Genomic DNA, 17444 nt, shown 5'->3' on the forward strand with positions numbered 1-17444 from the left:
ACAACCCTGTCTCACACCTTTCCCAATTTTAAAACATTCAGTGTTCCCATGTTCTGTTCAAACAACTGCTTCTTGGTCTAGGTACAGATTTCTTAGAAGCACAATTAAGTGTTCTGGAATACTCATACTTCTCAATGTTGTCCATAGCTTGTCATGATCCACACAAGCGAAAGCCTTTGCGTAGTCAATAAAGCACAATTCTGATGTACATCCCTCATAATTTTAAATCATTCAGTTTCCACATGTTCTATTTGAATAACTGCCTCTTGTTCTATGTACAGGTTCTTTGTGAGCAAAATTGAGTGTTCTGGAATATCTATTCTTCGCAATGCTATACAGAATTTGTTATGTCCCACATAAGTTAATGCTTTTGCATAATCAATAAAGCACAAGTTAACATCTTTCTGTGCTCCCAGACAATATACATCTGATGTCAGCAATGATATTCCTCATTCCACTTCCTTTTCTGAATCCATCATGAATTTCTGGCTGTTCCCTGTTGATGCATTGCTGCAATAAGTTTTCCTTACATGTGATATTAATTATATTGTTTGAAGATTTCTGCATTCTGTTAGGTCACCTTTCTTTGGAATGATTACAGATATGGATCTCTTTCAATAGGTTGTCTTTCATATTACTTGATATAAACAAGTCCATGACTCCAGTGCTGCATCAGTTTCTTGAAACATTTCTATTTGTATTCTATCAATTCCTGGAAGCTTGTTTTTTGTCCAATCCCTTCAGTGCTGCTCAGACTTGTTCCTTTAATACCATCGGTTCTTGAGCATATGGAACTCTTGAAATTCTTGAAGAGACAACAACTGTTTTTGGTACAGTGACTCTGTGTATGCCATCCATCTTCTTTAACTTCAGTTTTTCTTCCAGCCACTTTAGCTTCTCTATGCCCAAGAGCAAGTTTTAGAATCTCTTGTGACATCCACTTTGTTCTTTCCTTCATTACCTGTCTTTCTTCATCTGTTATTCTTGATGTCATTCTTCAACTCCTCTTATCTTCTGTCATTAATGCCTAAAGCATACAATCTATTTTTGAGATGTCCTCTATTGAGGTGGGATATACTCAAGGTCATAGTTTGGTTCTCCTGGACTTGTCTTAATTGTCTTCAGCTTGAACTTCTATATGAGCAACTGATGGTCTGTTTCAGTCTACCTCTGGCCTTGTTTTAGCAAATATTGAGTTTCTCCATCAACTCTTCCCATAGATACAGTCAATTTTATTCATGTGTATTGCATTTAAGAGGAAAAGGGTATAGCTGTCTTTGTTGTTGAAAAATGTATTTGCAATGAAAAACAATGGTCTTGCAAAATTCTATCATGTAATCTCCAGCACCATTTCTATCAATACTTCCATATTTTTCTATTGCTGATGCTTCTTCTGTTTCCAGTTTTTGCTTTCCAATTACCAATAATTATCAATGTATCTTGATTGCATGTTTGATCAATTTCAGACTGAAGAAGTTGGTATAATTTTTCAATTTCATTATAATTAGTTTTAGTGGTTGCTGTGTAAATTTGAGTAATAGTGATATTAACTGATCTTCCTTTTCAGCATATGGATATTATACTATCACAGACAGCATTGTGCTTCAAGACAGATCTTGAAATGTTCTTTTTGATAATGAATGAGACACAATTCCTCTTCAGTTTGTTATTTCCAGCATATTAAACCATCTGATTGTCTAATTCAAAATGGCCAATACAAGTTCATTTCAGCTCACTAATGCCTAGGATATTAATATTTATATGATCAATTTCATCTTCAACAACTTTTAATTTTCCTAGTTTCATACTTTGTACATTACACACTTTGATTATTAATACATGTTTGCAGTTGCTTCTCCTCATTTTGAGTTGCTGCACATCAGCAAATGAAAGTCCTGAAATCTTAACTTGATCCATGTCATTAAGGTCATCTCTACTACGAGGCAGCTGTCTCTGATATATTATGAGTGTCTTCCAACCTTGGGGTTCATCTTCTGGCACTGCTATTCATAAGGTTTCAAATGGCTAACTATTTAGAAGTGGTCTGCCTCTCTTTCTTCCTAGTCTTAGTCTGGAAGCTCTGCTGAAAACTCTTCACTATGGGTGACCCTGCAGATATTTAAAACACCAGTGGCATAGCTTCTATCTCAATATCACAGCAACACACAAACCACCATGGTACATAAAACTGACAAAAGAGTTTGTTTCTGTATATAGACATATATGTTTCACTGGCTTTACTTCTCAAGAGAACCAAGACTAAGACACAAAGACATGGCAAAACAGAGACTACAGGCATCTTACAGACTCATTCCTAGACTTTCACTCATTTAGTTTTCTCAACTTAGCAAAATTTATGGCAAGAGAAGGTATTTAATGCTTATTTATTGGATGCAATTGAATGGCTAAATAAGTGACTGAAAATAACTTCTAATTCAGAGAGGCTACCAATAAGCAAATTCTAAAAAGAAAGAATGCTTACCTAGACTACAGTTGTAGGCCCCAACCTCCACTAGCTGTGTATGTGAGCAAGTGACACGGTCTTCATATGCACTATTTCTTTAACATTAAAACAAAGATTTTGAAAACCACATCATAGATGTATCCACACTTTGACAGGAATTTACTTGCCATCCCTGGTGAGTATTTAATCTCTTTATATCTATTTTCCTTTTTATAAAATAATGCTTGGACTAGATATTATGCACATCTGCTTTATCTAGTTAAAAGGGTTTTTAATTGTAGCATAGCTGCAGTGATAAGAGATTTAAGGAATGCTTTGAAAAAAGTTAAAATGTTATACATATGCACCTCATAGGTGCAAAAGGCCAATGAGAAAAAGATAACATCTGGTCAAAAGATACTAAATTTATCCATTATTCTTCTGAACTATTCATGTCATTTTAGCATTCCATTTCTTTGGCACTGCCTATCATTTGCCTACCATATCAAAAGCATTCTTTTAGAATACACTGCAATATTGGTCACCAACCTCAAAAAGACACTCTATATTTGCAGCTAATAGATATATAGCAAAGAGCCCCATGTCATTAAAGATAACTTAACTGTGTTATCTTTTGGTCCACAGTTTTCTGTGGTGTATTAATGGCATAACACATCAATTCTTCTTTCAGAAGTGACCTTTACAATACCATTAATCCTCACAGCTTTTATCCAACTACATTATTACTCATTATAGTTTCAGCTTTCACTGTCTACATTTGTTGAAAAGAGAAGAGTAAATTGTAGTGTCCTCAAATCCTTGAAAAATATGAGGGATGTGTATGTGAGTGAACGTACTTTTTCAGGGAGTACATAAGGAAAGTTTAATAGTAGAATAGGTCAGATGATAAATATCATTAAATACATCCTTTCCTATCTAAAATGCATTCTGTCTTATTTAATCATTGGGAATACTAAAGTAAACAATGTCTGTATGATAAAAATGCAAATATATTAGTTATTTTATTAAATATTCTAGTTCTAATAATAATATAGGACTCCTGGTGTGGCACATTAGGATTAGCACTGGACTGTGAACCACCAGCAGCTCCTTGAAAACCCTACACAAGGTTGCTATGAGTTGATAACAACTTGATGGCATTTAACAACAACAATATTATATCATCTGTGATATTTATGATCCTTTATATATATTAAGGAAGTAAATCATTTTTGTCAAATGAAACATTTTTTCCTTTTCCATACTTACAGCCATAAATCAAATTATGGTACATTAAAAGATTTCCACAGTGTCTTTGGTAGTCCCTTTTCGTAAGTTGGAGACTAATTTCCCTCTCATGGAGTAGGACTGGGCTTCATGATTTTCTAACTATGAGATGGATCTGGCTCCACGGCACTTAACAACAATAAATACAGTAAAAAAAAGAAGTTGTGGTGGTTATGTGCCGTGGAGTTGAGTCCGACTCATAGCGACCCTGCACAGGGTTTCTAAGGCTGTATAATCTTTACGGGAGCAGAAAGCCTCATGTTTCTCCCATGGAACAGCTGATAGTTTCAAACTGCTGACCTTGAGGTTAGTAGCTCCATTTGTAACCACTACACTTCCAGAGTTCCTATAAAAAAAGAACTGGCTGCCTGTGAATTTGGAGACCAGATCAGAAAAAGTTCCCCTCCTTGTATCACTCATTCTGGGGAAGGCTAGCTAACATGCTATGAGCAGCTTTAAGAAGAGAACTAACTGGCAAGGAACTCCAGTTTATGGTAAAAATCAGTAAGAAAAGAAGGCCTCCAGCCACCAGCCTTGTGAGTTATTTTGGAAGGGATACTCAACACCCAGTAAAGCAACCTGGGGCACATATTGACTATAATCATATGAAAGGCCCTAAACTAGAACCCCCGAGCTTTCCTCCGGGATCAGACCCTCAGAAAGAGTGAGATGTTTGTTGTTTTAAGCTGCTAAAATTTGGGTTATTTGTTTATACAATAACTAATATAATATGTAATACCTATGATCCTTTACCCTTTTCTTATCAGACACAGAGTATTTTGCTCTCATGGCTTCTATAGCCTCAGTAACAAAGAAATTCCATGTTGAAAATTCTAGCACTCCTTTTACATAACAGACTTAACATGTATCATTTTCTTCTGAACAGCTCTACCTAAATGGTTCCTTGTGCTTCAACTCTCCACACATATTCAATTTTTACACTTCTCTCTTTGTCCAAACCTGTTCCCTTTCTCAGTTAATGGGGGTACATACCTTCAGAATCCTGGACATTTAGGTCTCTGACATCTTTATCAACCTGCACATTCTCTGATGAGTAAGTTATGTCAACTATTCTTTAGCAATTTCTCTTCTATTTTCTCTTTTCATTTTTTTTTTTTTCTAACTCCTGTGTCTTATGCTTATGCTACAGTAAAACAATGGCTCCCCTGCTTCAAACTCTTCTTGTAGTTATGAATACCCTGCCTAGAGGAAATATCAAAATTCCTAATGAAGGCATTCAAGGCTCTCTACAATAGGGTTCTATCTGTCACTTTCAATTGTAGCTCCCGTCACTTTGCATCACACACTCATTGTGTGCTCTAGTCAAATCAGCACATAGCTCAAAAATAATCTGATATCCTACTCTATCTATATTTTCCTTACAGCATAAAATGTTCAAGAATGCTTCTCTTCACCAAGGCTCAGTTTTCTCAGAACTAGGTTGTCTCCAACTTAGCCTTCTTGGCTCTTTCCCAAGTAGAATTAAACACACTCCTCTCTGTAACTAGAAGATCAAATCTGAGTTCCAGAATCACACTTACAGTAGTTAAAGTATACTTTAAGTCAATAGGTTTCCCCCAACTAGTACACGAGCCCCTTAAAGACTTCTTTAGGGCTGGTCTCTTCGTAATTTTATGCTTAGCACTGTGCCTTGCAATCAATAAACACATCAATAGATGTAGGTTGAGTCAAATAACTATTTTATAGTCTAATTTACATGTTACTAAAATTAATGCCACTGAATTTTTTATAAGTCAGTTTACAGAAACATTTTCTATTTGTTTATTCTTCTGAATGAACTAAAGTCCACTATGTTTTATAATACTTTAATACATTCAAGTTTGAGCAGAATGGAATTAAACAAACATCACATTCTGATATCTGGTTGCTGAACCAGACAGAATCTATTTCACCATCATGTACACTTTGTATGCACCACAAAGATGGAAATAAATTCAGTGATTGAAAAGGCAAGTCACCTAGTAACATTCTGTAATTATCAGTCACTATGACTAGTCACTTAGACCTCATCTTTACATATTGATGGACATAACCAAGACCATTAAGATTAAAGGGGGACACCATAGGTTATGCTTCAGTTCAAAATATCCTTTGCATTTAAAAACAGATATAGATCAAAATCTTTTATGAAACCCAAGCCATCCACATGGTCTGAGTGATTTGCCATTTAAAGATGATTTCATTCAATTGCCATAAACTGATGTAAGAATAGAAGAAACAGAACTTACCTATTGTGCTAACTCTTGCTGAAGGACTAGCTAATGCTGCTGGGACGGAGGCTTTGAGGGGGCCTGCCCCACTGTTTATTCTCAGAGCTGGCATATGGGGAGAGGTGGGTGATGTGGGTGATTTGCCATCAGAGGTCTTGGGTTTCGCTGATAGGTTCAGTGGCTGCGCCACTTCATCCTGTAAATGACCATTAGAACATGAGCTTAGATAAGGAAAATATGATTAAAAATGCCTACAAAAACACAGGTTTATAGCTTGACACTTTTCATCAAACTCATCTACCAATCAGTGATCTTAACATTCAGTCAGAACGTTACAGTTAGCTAACAAAATAATGTTACTTTCAACTACATATTATAAAACACCTTTTTGGATATAAAAAAGTACATGTGCACCCAACTATCCACAAAAACCTTAATGATGAATCAAGTAAATAATATTCTTACAAAGCTTACCATTATAGTATGCATTTTAATTTAGAGAACTATTGTTAACAAAAATACTGAGGTAAGGAGATTTTTTTTTTTAACCTCCAAGCTTCAACCTCAAGCAACTTTGCATCTTTGAAAGTTTACTTTAACATTTAAAAACAACAGCCACAAAATTATTCCTAGAATATTTCACTTGAAACATTTAGTTGACTTAGTCATCTGTAATACTTATATTTGATGCCTCATACAGCAGAAATGTATTATGTACTCCATTATTGTTGTTGGTGTTATGTGCTGTGGAGTCGGTTCCGACTCATAGCGACCCTGTATAGGGTTTCCGAGGCTGTAAATCTTTACGGGAGCAGAAATCCTCATCTTTCTCCTGCAGAACTGCTGGTAGTTTCGAACTGCTGAACTTGCAGTTCGCAGCCTAATTCATAACCACTACGCTACCAGAGCTCCTTGTACTCCATTATAAGGTAGTAGGGCAAGACTGGACTGCAAGGTTAATGGCTTGTAGGGCAAGACTGGGCTGCCAGGTTAATGGTTCAAATTCACCAGCCACTTCTTGGACACCCTATATAGGGTTGGCTATGAGTAGGAGATGACTTAACAGTACTTAACAACAAAAACATATATGCTATTAACAATAAATGAAAACATGCAAATGCATAATGAACTAAATGAACTGAGTGAGATTCAATGGCACAATAAGGATTTGGACCCAGATCTTCCTGTCCATTCATCCTCAGACAGACAATGTATTATTGACCATTTACTCTGTAGCTCCAATTATTCCAGGAACTTTTCATATTGGTATACCTATTTATCTCCTTCTGCATGAAATGATTGCTCTCTGTCTGGACAGCACTAGAACTTGCTTTGACAGCATCATAACTCTTGCAAAAGTTTTGGGAAGACTAGGAATAATTAAAGGTAGCTGTTTCACCTGACTATACGGAAGTAAGGAATGCCGTCCCAGAGTTGGGAGACAGGATATTAATGATCACAGAAGAAAGAACATGAATGTACACATAGGGGCAGTGTAATTTGATTAAGATGATGCTGATGTGCTTATGGATGGTATAAATGGAACTCTTAATATTCTCCTCCATTCAAGGCAGCACAGCTGTCTGAAAACCAAAAAGTGCAAGGCCCCTAGGACATAAGAGGTTGACAGTTCCAAAGTTGATATAAATGTCATTCAAAATTGCCCTTTCATTCTCTTTCATTGTATGACCAGGCTAATGGTATATTAATCAGAACTCACACACTTGGTCCTTATACAGTTAGCTGAATAAATAATTTTGACCTAATATATGATATTATGTCATACCTTGGTTGTTTTAATAATTTATTACTGAACTAGTACTCCCAGTGACTATTATCCATGAAGGATACAAAAATTACAGTACTTTCCCAATTTCTATGAATTATTTTTCATTTATTTAGCTAAAAAATTTTAAACTGTGTCAATAAAATGAAAGCAGACTACTTCTGACATGCCTTCTAAGAATTATGAATATAAAGCAACAAAGGCTGGAAGTAATTTTTTTTCCAGTTTGTTATTTATTTGCAATACTTAGAGAATATTTGTTTGAATGCTTCGAAGCATAACTCACCACTATTCTAACAAATAAAAATAAATAATTTACATATAATAAAATGTAAATACTTTCCAGGTCAAGAACACATTGGAAAGATAATACATGTGTCCATTAAGCCATCAAGCAGTGAGGTAAGCAATGTCCTTTTCACTTATCCAACTGATAAATGATATTCATAATTGAAACTTGTAGAAATATTTTATAATTATTTCATTTATGTTGTTATTAAGTACCATCAAGTTATCTCCAACTCATAGCGACCCTGTATAGGGTTTCCAAGAAGCTACTGGTGGGTTTGAACTGTCTACCTTGTGAATCTCAGTCCAGTGCTGATCTCACAGTGTCAAACTTCATTTATATACAATGAAAAATGTCACAGAATTTTAAGTATCTCCAGACTTCAATAGGATAAATATAAGGTAGGCATTTAAGCTTAAGGAAGCATGTAAGCTAAGGCAAGCAAACTTTAGCTAATTGCTGTTGTTAGGTGCTGTTGAATAGGTTCTGAGTCATAGCAATTCTATATAGAGATCCCAAGGAGCAGATGGGGCCTTTGAACCACTGACCTAGTGATTGTAACACAATTATTTACTTCTATAGAGTACACAAACACAGGAACAATGGCAGCAACAATGAACTAGAATACAACAATTGTGAGGTTGGCGCATAACCACTATGAGTCAGAACTGACTTGACAGCACCTAACAACAACAACAACAGAGTATAGTATAAATGTTTCAAATAATTTATTTAATCCTCAAGACTATGAAATAGTTGTTGATAACCACATAGAGAAAACTATAGCTCAGAAATTTTGAGTGAAAAGTCCAGAGAGTTGAGAACTTGAACCCAGATCTTTGAACTCAGTATACAATACTCTTCCCATGGATTTAACAAATTGATTCTTAAATTTAAGAAAGGCACTCATGAAAGATAATTTCTGAAATTCAAACCTAACCATACAAGTCTATCATATTATAAATGACATGAAATTCAGTAAACATGCAATAAAATAAAATAATATACACCTTTGTTATTTTATACATAGTTAAGAATTTTAGGCATACATTGTTAGCATATTTTGGAGATGGTTTTACACACTTTTATGTTCTCTACACTATATGGCATTGAATTTTTCCTTTGTTAATACTAACAAATATTTTGAGAAAAATCCCAAGGGCTCAAGTGTAATATGACATAAGATATAATAGTTCATGCAACAATATGCAAAATAATACTGCATACATCAAGTACAGATTTTTAGAACACACTCATGATTATAACTTGTCTCAGTAATGCATTGACTAAACTTAGTTATCTGGGATGGAATGCAAAGCAAGTAAAATTTAAACATAATTACATAGTTCAGGTTTATTCTACTCACTTATAACTACTAATGACTTGTCTGCAAACAAACATCTTACTTAAGACCAGCAGTGGACATATATTCAAGGTCCGAAAGAATACATATACCTGTCAGTGATAACTCCTACCTAGTTGTTTCAAAAACCAACAAACCAACAAGGATTAACAAAGAATTTTGGGAAAAAAATGTAGTCTGACATGCACTGAGGAAATACCAATTTTCATTATTTCAGGGATTATTTCACATAAATTTACCAAACATTAAACAAGAACTAGACTCCTGGTGTGGTGCTGTAGGATAAGCACTAGACTGTGAGCCACAAGGTCGGTGATTCAAACCCACCAGCAATAATAAAAATAACAATATACCGAAACTGAGAAGGAGCTGGTGGGTTTGAATTGCTGACCTTGTGTTTCACAATCCAATATTGACCCTATAGTGCCACACCAGAGTTCAAGGAAATTTATTGTTGTTATTAAGTGCCATCAAGTGAGTTCCAACTCATAGCAACACTGTACAAGGTTTCTGAGGAGCAGCTGGTGAAGCTGAACCGCCAACTTTCCAGTCCATAGCATTAATTCATAGTGCCATATTGTTGTTGTTATTAAGTGCGGTTGAGTCAATTCTGACCCATAGTGACCCTGTATAGGGTTTCCAAGGAGCAGCTGGTGAGCACGAACCACTGACTTTGCAGTCTGACGCATTAACCCACAGCACCACATCAGGACTCATTGTTGTTGTTGTTGTTAATTGCCGTAGAGTCAGTTCCGACCCATAATGACCCTGAACAGGGTTTCTGAGGCTGTAAATCTTTATGGGAGCAGAAAACCTCATCTTTCTCCCATGGAGCAGCTGGTAGTTTCAAACTGCTGACTTTGAGCTTCGCAGCCTGATTCATAACCACTACGCTACCAGAGCTCTTTCAGTACTCATTAGAGGATTATAAAATAGGGAATGTGGTTGTCTATATGATAAGGACTGGACTGCAAACCACAAAGTTTGTGGTTTGAGCCCATATCTAATCCATTAGAGAAAGATGAGGCTTTCTACTCCTGCAAAGATTTACAGCCTTGTTGTTGTTGTTGTTAGGTGCCATCGAGTCGGTACCAACTCATAGCGACCTTATGCACAGCAGAACGAAACACTGCCTGATCCTGGGCCAACCTCACTACTGTAGCCACGCTTGAGTCCATCGATGCTGCCACTTGGCCAATCCATATCATTGAGGGTCCTCCACTTTTTCTCTGACCCTCCACTTTACCAAACATGATATCCTTGGGAACTCTATAATGTCACTAAGAATTGGAAACAATGGATGACATTTAACAGCACAACAACATAAACTAATAGTGTCAGATTCATAGAGAAGTCTATTTGTTTTTTTTTTCCTATTTATTTCAGTGAGAACCAACTTGACAGCACTTAACAACAACAACAACACAAATGTGTACATGTTACACACTATATGCATATAGGAGTACTAGTGTGGTGCTGTAGGATAAGCACTGGACTGCTAACCTCAAGGTCAGTGGTTCAAAACCACTATCCGCTCCTCAGAAACCTTATAAAGCCTCGCTATGAGTCAAAACTGACTCCAAGGCACTTACCCACAACCACAACACATGATTACATGTTACATATATGTTATATATAAAATGCATTGTACATGTGTGTATGCATTCATATTATTGTATGTTATAGTAGTTGCAAAGTGCTGTCAAGTTGGTTCTGACTTATAATGACCCTGTATATATATGTATAATTTCAGGAGTCTTCCTTTGCGCAATTTGAAAACTGTCATTCTCCTCATATTTATTATAAGTACTCATGTGAAATAAGTAATAATAATAACATATGGGAAAGAGTAAAGGTACTGGTAAAACATGTTGCAAAATTAATCATGCAGCTGCTGTTATCATCACTAATGAAAGCATCGTATTAAGTAGGGAAGTAACATGACAGGTTGAATTGCATCAAGTGCATTCCTGTTGCATCTTTCCTCTCTCTTGGTTGTGCTCACGTTCATCTTTTCTCTTTCTTTTTCCTTTTCCACTATTCCCTGTGGGAGCACTCTTTCACTTCTCCTATCCAAATAAAATCTTTATTTTCTACCAATAAATAGAGGATTACTAAAGGGAGGGAATAAAATAAATAATAACCAGAACTTGAAATATCAATGAGGATAGAGAACTTAGATGACACAAAGTTTACATTTATGCCCAAGAGTCAATCAAATAATACAAGATAAAAATAACTTATAAATTAAAGTCTTAACATAGTTTTCTTAGACCCCGAAGAACTAGGAATCCTGATCATGGTCCTCCACACTAGATTCTTAATCAGTAGGTCCCTGTCACATAAGAAACAAGTCCATTGTTTCATGGAACACATAGTCCTGAAATCTTTTACATAAACAGATGTTTAGTTCTGGATTTGCAAATACAAGATGCATTGTTAAGTAGGCAAAAAGAGCTCCAGAAATTCTTTGATAGGTATATTTTGCTATGTAAATGCTACCATTAAACGTGATTGCCATTTAAATGCATGTCTTAAGTTATTTAGCTAAGGTAATTTATTCCAGCTTCTCATTTGGCTTCTTTATTTTACCATTTTACTAATTGGGGACATTCACATCAGTGTGATAATTATATATTGTCTTTACATTTAAATTGTTGTTGTTGTTGCTGTTATTAAGTGCTGTTGAATTAGTTCTGACTCATAGTGGCCCTGTATTAGGTTTCCAAGGAGCAGGTGGCGAGCTTGAACCTCTGACCTTGCAGCTCAAACCGACTTTCCAATCCAGTGCATTAACCCACAGTGCCACACCAGGAATCTTTACATTTAAATTGCTGATCCTTAATTAATTTAAAGTTATTCAAATATAATCCATCATTTAATTTCTTCCTTAAAATGCCCCTTACTCCCTCTCTCTTAATACTTTAACAGAGTATTTTCCCTTGTTTTCTAGTTTTGAATATGTAAATGACACATACACAAGCATACAAAAATATATGTTCAAAATCAAGATGAGGAGGAGTCCAGGGCAAGATGGTGGAGGAAGCAAACACACTGAGCCAATCCTCTGCAAAAAAGACATGGATACCAAGTGCAACAACACAGATCCTGATCCTGGAATCCTGAGCACCAGAGGATAGTAAAGGGAGGTGGATTGAGTGCTGGCTGGAAGAGGAAGTGAAACAGGATCATTGAGATAGAAGAAAAATAGGTAGATTGTGGGTTGCATGGAGCTGCATGCCATTTTGAGCTTTTTTGAAGTTATTGTTAATATAGTGGTCTATGGGCACAAGATGTGGCTGAAAGTTGGCTGCAAAGAGGTGCAATCACCCATGTTCCTGTGCCCTCCTGGTAGCCTGGGCTGTGGCTAGTCCCTACTCTTGCCAGCCCAGCATCCAGTGGTACCCCAACCTGTTCAGTCACTGCTCTATCTGAGGTCAGCCCTGTTTCTGGAGGTACATGAACCTGTCCTGAACTACCCTACACAATGAACTAACTGGGTTCAAACTTCAAGTCACTATCATATCTACCAGGAGACAAAGATTGAATGCCTGAGCATGCACTGATATACAATCATTAACTAAATTTAAATATGACACTCCACAATGTCTTAGAGAAAACAACCAATTTCAGCTTATACAAAGAAACAGCACAAAGCTCTTCAAACAGAGTCAGAATATATAACAATAGAGATGGTATCAGGACTACCTGAAAAGGAATTAAAAGAATGTTAATTAGACAACTTCAATTGGTTGTGAGAAAGATCAAGAAACCCACAGAAAAATCAAGGAAAATAGACAAAAACTACAGAAAAAAATTCATTGAACAGCTTACAAAACAACAGAAAAAGTGGGAACCATATAAAAACAACAATTAGAAAGTCTTGGACTTCAATAGATAATACACTAAAATGTCAAAGAAACAGAAATGAAACAATGGAAACCAGAATTACTTAGCTAAGGAAAATCTTTCAATTTTGATCTGCTAGATGAACAATCATAAAAATTAACAGCAACAAAAAATTCTGAGGAAGGCCTAAGATTATGTGGGACAATATCAAGAGGTACAACTTACATATGATAGGAATTCCAGAACAGGAAGAGAAAACACAAAACAAAAACAGAATATTGTTAAAGAGTTGTTAGTAGAAAATTCCTATAACATCATTAAAGATGACAAGATAGCCATTCAAGAAGTTGAATGAACTCCAAACAGGATAGAACCCCCCAAAAATCACCAAATAAATTATCATCAAATTTTCTAAAACCAAAAACAAGGAAATAATTCTGAGAGCAGCTCAGGAAAAACAAAGTTACCTACAAAGGAGAACTAATAATACTAAACTACGATTCCTCAGCAGAAACCATACAGGCAAGAAGACAATGGAATGATACATATAAAATTCGGAAAGAAAAAAGTCCTAACCGAGAATGACATATCCAGCAAAACTGTCCATCAAATAGGATAGCAAAATTAGGTTATTTTAAGACAAAAAGAAATAAAAAGAATTTGTAAATACGAGATCAAGCTTACAATAATAATGTGAGTTATTTGGACAGAAATCCAACAACCTGAGGCTAATATACATGACAATATTATCTAGACTCAACCCATATATAGAAGTATAAAAAGTAAAGCAGACCTATAAAACTGAAAACAGAGAATAAGAGACAGTTGTAACAACAATAAAAAAACCCAACCAAGAAAAAAAAGAGTGTATAATGTAGTTACAGAACTTCTAAATGAAGATACAAGTAAATAGATTTCAAGGAAAATAAATAAACAAGTAAATAACCTAAACCCTAAAAACAAGCCTTACTCTTAGCCCTAGCCCAACCCTTACACTTAACACAGACCCTAGTTCTAATCATAACATTATCACTAAATGAAGTCATAGGCTTAGTTTAGACATATCCATAACCCCAACCTTAACCCTCACTCCTTACTCCTACTCATCCTCCCAAATAAATATATATCAAATAGAGGAAAGAAAGCATGTGATTCTTGAATATTAGTTAGATTTCAGAATTTTTCTTTTCTCATTTAAAAATTTGCTTTGGTATACTATTAATTCTTCTTACAAATAGAGTCCTTCTGTGAAAGCCAGCCTAAAGATGGTCTACAATATGTCTTGCCTACTGGTATTTATGCCCATGTGAAGTTCCTTCTCACAATGAAAAGAGCTGATCTATTTAGCCAGTAGCAGACTGCAGAAATATCAAGAGTTTGACTTCTGATGCTAGGTCATAAAAGACACTGCAATTTATGCTTTGCTTTTTATTTGATTATTTGCTCTAGGACAGGGTTTCTCAATGATGCTACTACTGAAACTTTGTGCTGGATAATTCTTTGTTGTGGGTGGCTGTCCAGTGTGATTGTAGAAAAAGTTAGCAACATCACTATCCTTTACACATTAGATACTAGTAGCAACACTGCCACCCCAGTTTTAACAGCCAAAAATGTGTCTTGTTTTTTTTTGTTGTTATGTGCTGTGGAGTTGGTTCCGACTCATAGCAACCCTGTATAGGCTTTCCAAGGCTGTAAATATTTATAAGAGTAGAAACCCTCATCTTTCTCCCATGGAACAGCTGGTAGTTTCAAACTGCTGACCTTGTGTTTCACAGCCCGATTCATAACCACTACACTATCAGAGCTCCTTAAAGGTCTGTAGACATTGTCAAATGTGTCCTGGGGAGTAAAATCACGCTCAGGTGAGAACCAATGCACTTGGAGGAGTCAGCTGTTATGTTGTGAGCATGCTCTAACTATCCTATGGAAAGATCCATATGGCAAGGAATTGGTGGGTTCAAACACACCAGTTGCTCCTGGGAAAAACAATACAGGGTCACTATGAGTTGGAAGCGAATTGATGGCACTTAACAATGAAGCATCTACTGCAAAGTGGATCACTCATATGCCTGGTAAGGTAATGCTGGTTCTTCAAAGGAATCCTCAGTTCCTTGCCATATGGATTTGTCTAATGCAATATGTCATTTGATTCCTTGACTGCTGCTTACATGAATGTTGATAGTGGATCCAAGCAAAATGAAGTTTTTAACAACTTCAATATTTTTTTCCACATATCATGATGTCATTTATTGGGTCAGTGGTAAAGATTTTGCTTTCTTTACATTGAGGTGAAACCCATACTGAAGGTCTTTGATCTTCATCAGTAAGTATTTTAAAACCTCTTCATTTTCAGCAAGTAAGGTTATATCATCAGCATACCACAGGTGGCTAATGAGTCATCCTCCAATACTGATGCAACATTCTTCATATACTCCAGATTCTTAAATTATTTGCTCAGTTTACAGACTGAATAAGTTTGATGAAAAAATACAACCCTGACACACACCTTTAGGAAATTTAAACCATGTGGTGTCTGTCCCCTTGGTCTGTTTGAATGACTACCTCTTGGTCTATGTACAGGTTCCTAATGAGCACAATTAAGTGCTCCTGAATACTCATTCTCCACAATGTTGTCCAAAGCTTATTGTGATCCACTCAACCAAAAGCTTATGCATAGCAGAAAAAAAGGTGTCCACAGAAAACCTGCGGAGCTTTGAATCTAATTTAAGGTTCTGGGAGCTAGTTCCCTGTGTCCATTGAGAAGAAATCTGCAGGTGGAGCTTCTGAAGGGAGAGGTGTGACCAATTTATCATCTTTCACTTATAATTTTTCCCGAATCTCTCCTCTTTACCTCAATCGTAAGCTCACTGCACAGCCCAGATGCCTTCAGGTGGGTGGGAGCACACCCCCAAAAGGGTCCAGCATTGCACCCACTGTTTTTCAAGGCACAGAGAGGAAACCCACAGGCTGCTTCTTATGATGCTTTGACCCTGGAAACCCACCCCATAGTTTACCTAGGCGGGACCCATTGGAGAGCAAAGGCCTGTGAACAGTGTCAATCAAATTTTATTTTTGTTTTTGATTGGTGGTTTCTGTCTCTGCTTTTCTATTGTTTGTGTCTTTGGTCCTTTTGCCCTCACTCTTCTCCCAGGGGTGGGAGCTTTCTCCCCCTACCTTACTCAAGAAGAGACAGCAACTGTGCCCATATAGCCAAGCTACAAGCATACCCTGTAGTATCCCACCATCTGGACCAAAACCAGATGCTAGGCATTACATGTGAAAAGGGAAGCCTATCTCCAGATCATATACTCCAGGAAATGGCTGAGCAAGCTTAAACAAAAAGCAACATACATCCATTTAAGTATTAAAAACTCACATAACTGTTGAAAATGTCCAAGAAAACACAATTAAAGATATCAACAGATGTCCAAAAACAGAAAAAAAGTAACAGAGACAAATGAGCTGGAAGCAGACACAGATTTTCCAGTAGAAGAGCAGGCTCTGGATCTGCCTGAGAAGGAATTCAGAAGGATAATATGGAAACACATTCAAATACTCTGAAAAGGGGTGGAGGAAAATAAAGAAGAAGTCAGGAAAGTGTTATAGGAACAATCAAACAAGATACATACGGCATTGGAAACAATCCAAAACCTGCAAAAAGAAGTACAGATGATTAATAATAAAATATCAAAAATGGACAATACATGGAAAGGGAAAAGAAGCAGAATGGAAGAGATGGAAGCCAGAACCAGTGAGCTGGAAGACAAATCTCTCAAAACTGCTAAGATAGGAGAGCAAGCAGGAAAAGGATTGAAAAATCTGAAGAGAGCCTAAGATTCATACTGGACAACATGAAGAGGAGTAACTTAAGGATTACTGGCATTCCAGAACAGGAAGAATCACAGAAGTCCACAGAAAAGATAGTTGAAAAGCAACTGGAAGAACATTTTCCTAACATCTTGAAGGATGAGAAGATAAACATTCAAGAAGCTGAAAGACCCCAGGATGGATAGACCCCAAAAGAAAATCACCAAGACATGTCATAATCAAGCTCTCCAAAATCAAAGACAAGGAGAGAATCCTAAAAGCATCCAGGGAAAAGAGAAGTGTCACCTATAAAGGAAAGCAAATCTGATGATTAAGCTCTGACTTCTCAGCAGAAACCATGCAGGCAAGAAGGCAATGGGGAGACATAT

At 36.4% G+C, this 17444-nt stretch overlaps 1 protein-coding gene across 4 annotated transcripts in view; it reads right to left on the reverse strand.

Moving 5' to 3' along the window:
• SOX5 (SRY (sex determining region Y)-box 5) overlaps positions 1-17444 on the reverse strand; it is a 592387-nt gene that overhangs the window by 53756 nt on the left and 521187 nt on the right. For 3 of the 4 annotated variants that reach the window (XM_006866949.1, XM_006866948.1, XM_006866950.1), the window contains one exon: positions 5980-6157. The exons of the other annotated variant lie outside the window; for it this stretch is intronic. In XM_006866949.1, the coding sequence (XP_006867011.1) occupies positions 5980-6157 (178 nt within the window). The remainder of the gene's footprint in view (positions 1-5979; positions 6158-17444) is intronic. 4 annotated transcript variants of the gene reach the window in all.

This window comes from Chrysochloris asiatica, unplaced genomic scaffold (assembly GCF_000296735.1).
Source record: "Chrysochloris asiatica unplaced genomic scaffold, ChrAsi1.0 scaffold00098, whole genome shotgun sequence".
Lineage (NCBI taxonomy): Eukaryota > Metazoa > Chordata > Mammalia > Afrosoricida > Chrysochloridae > Chrysochloris > Chrysochloris asiatica.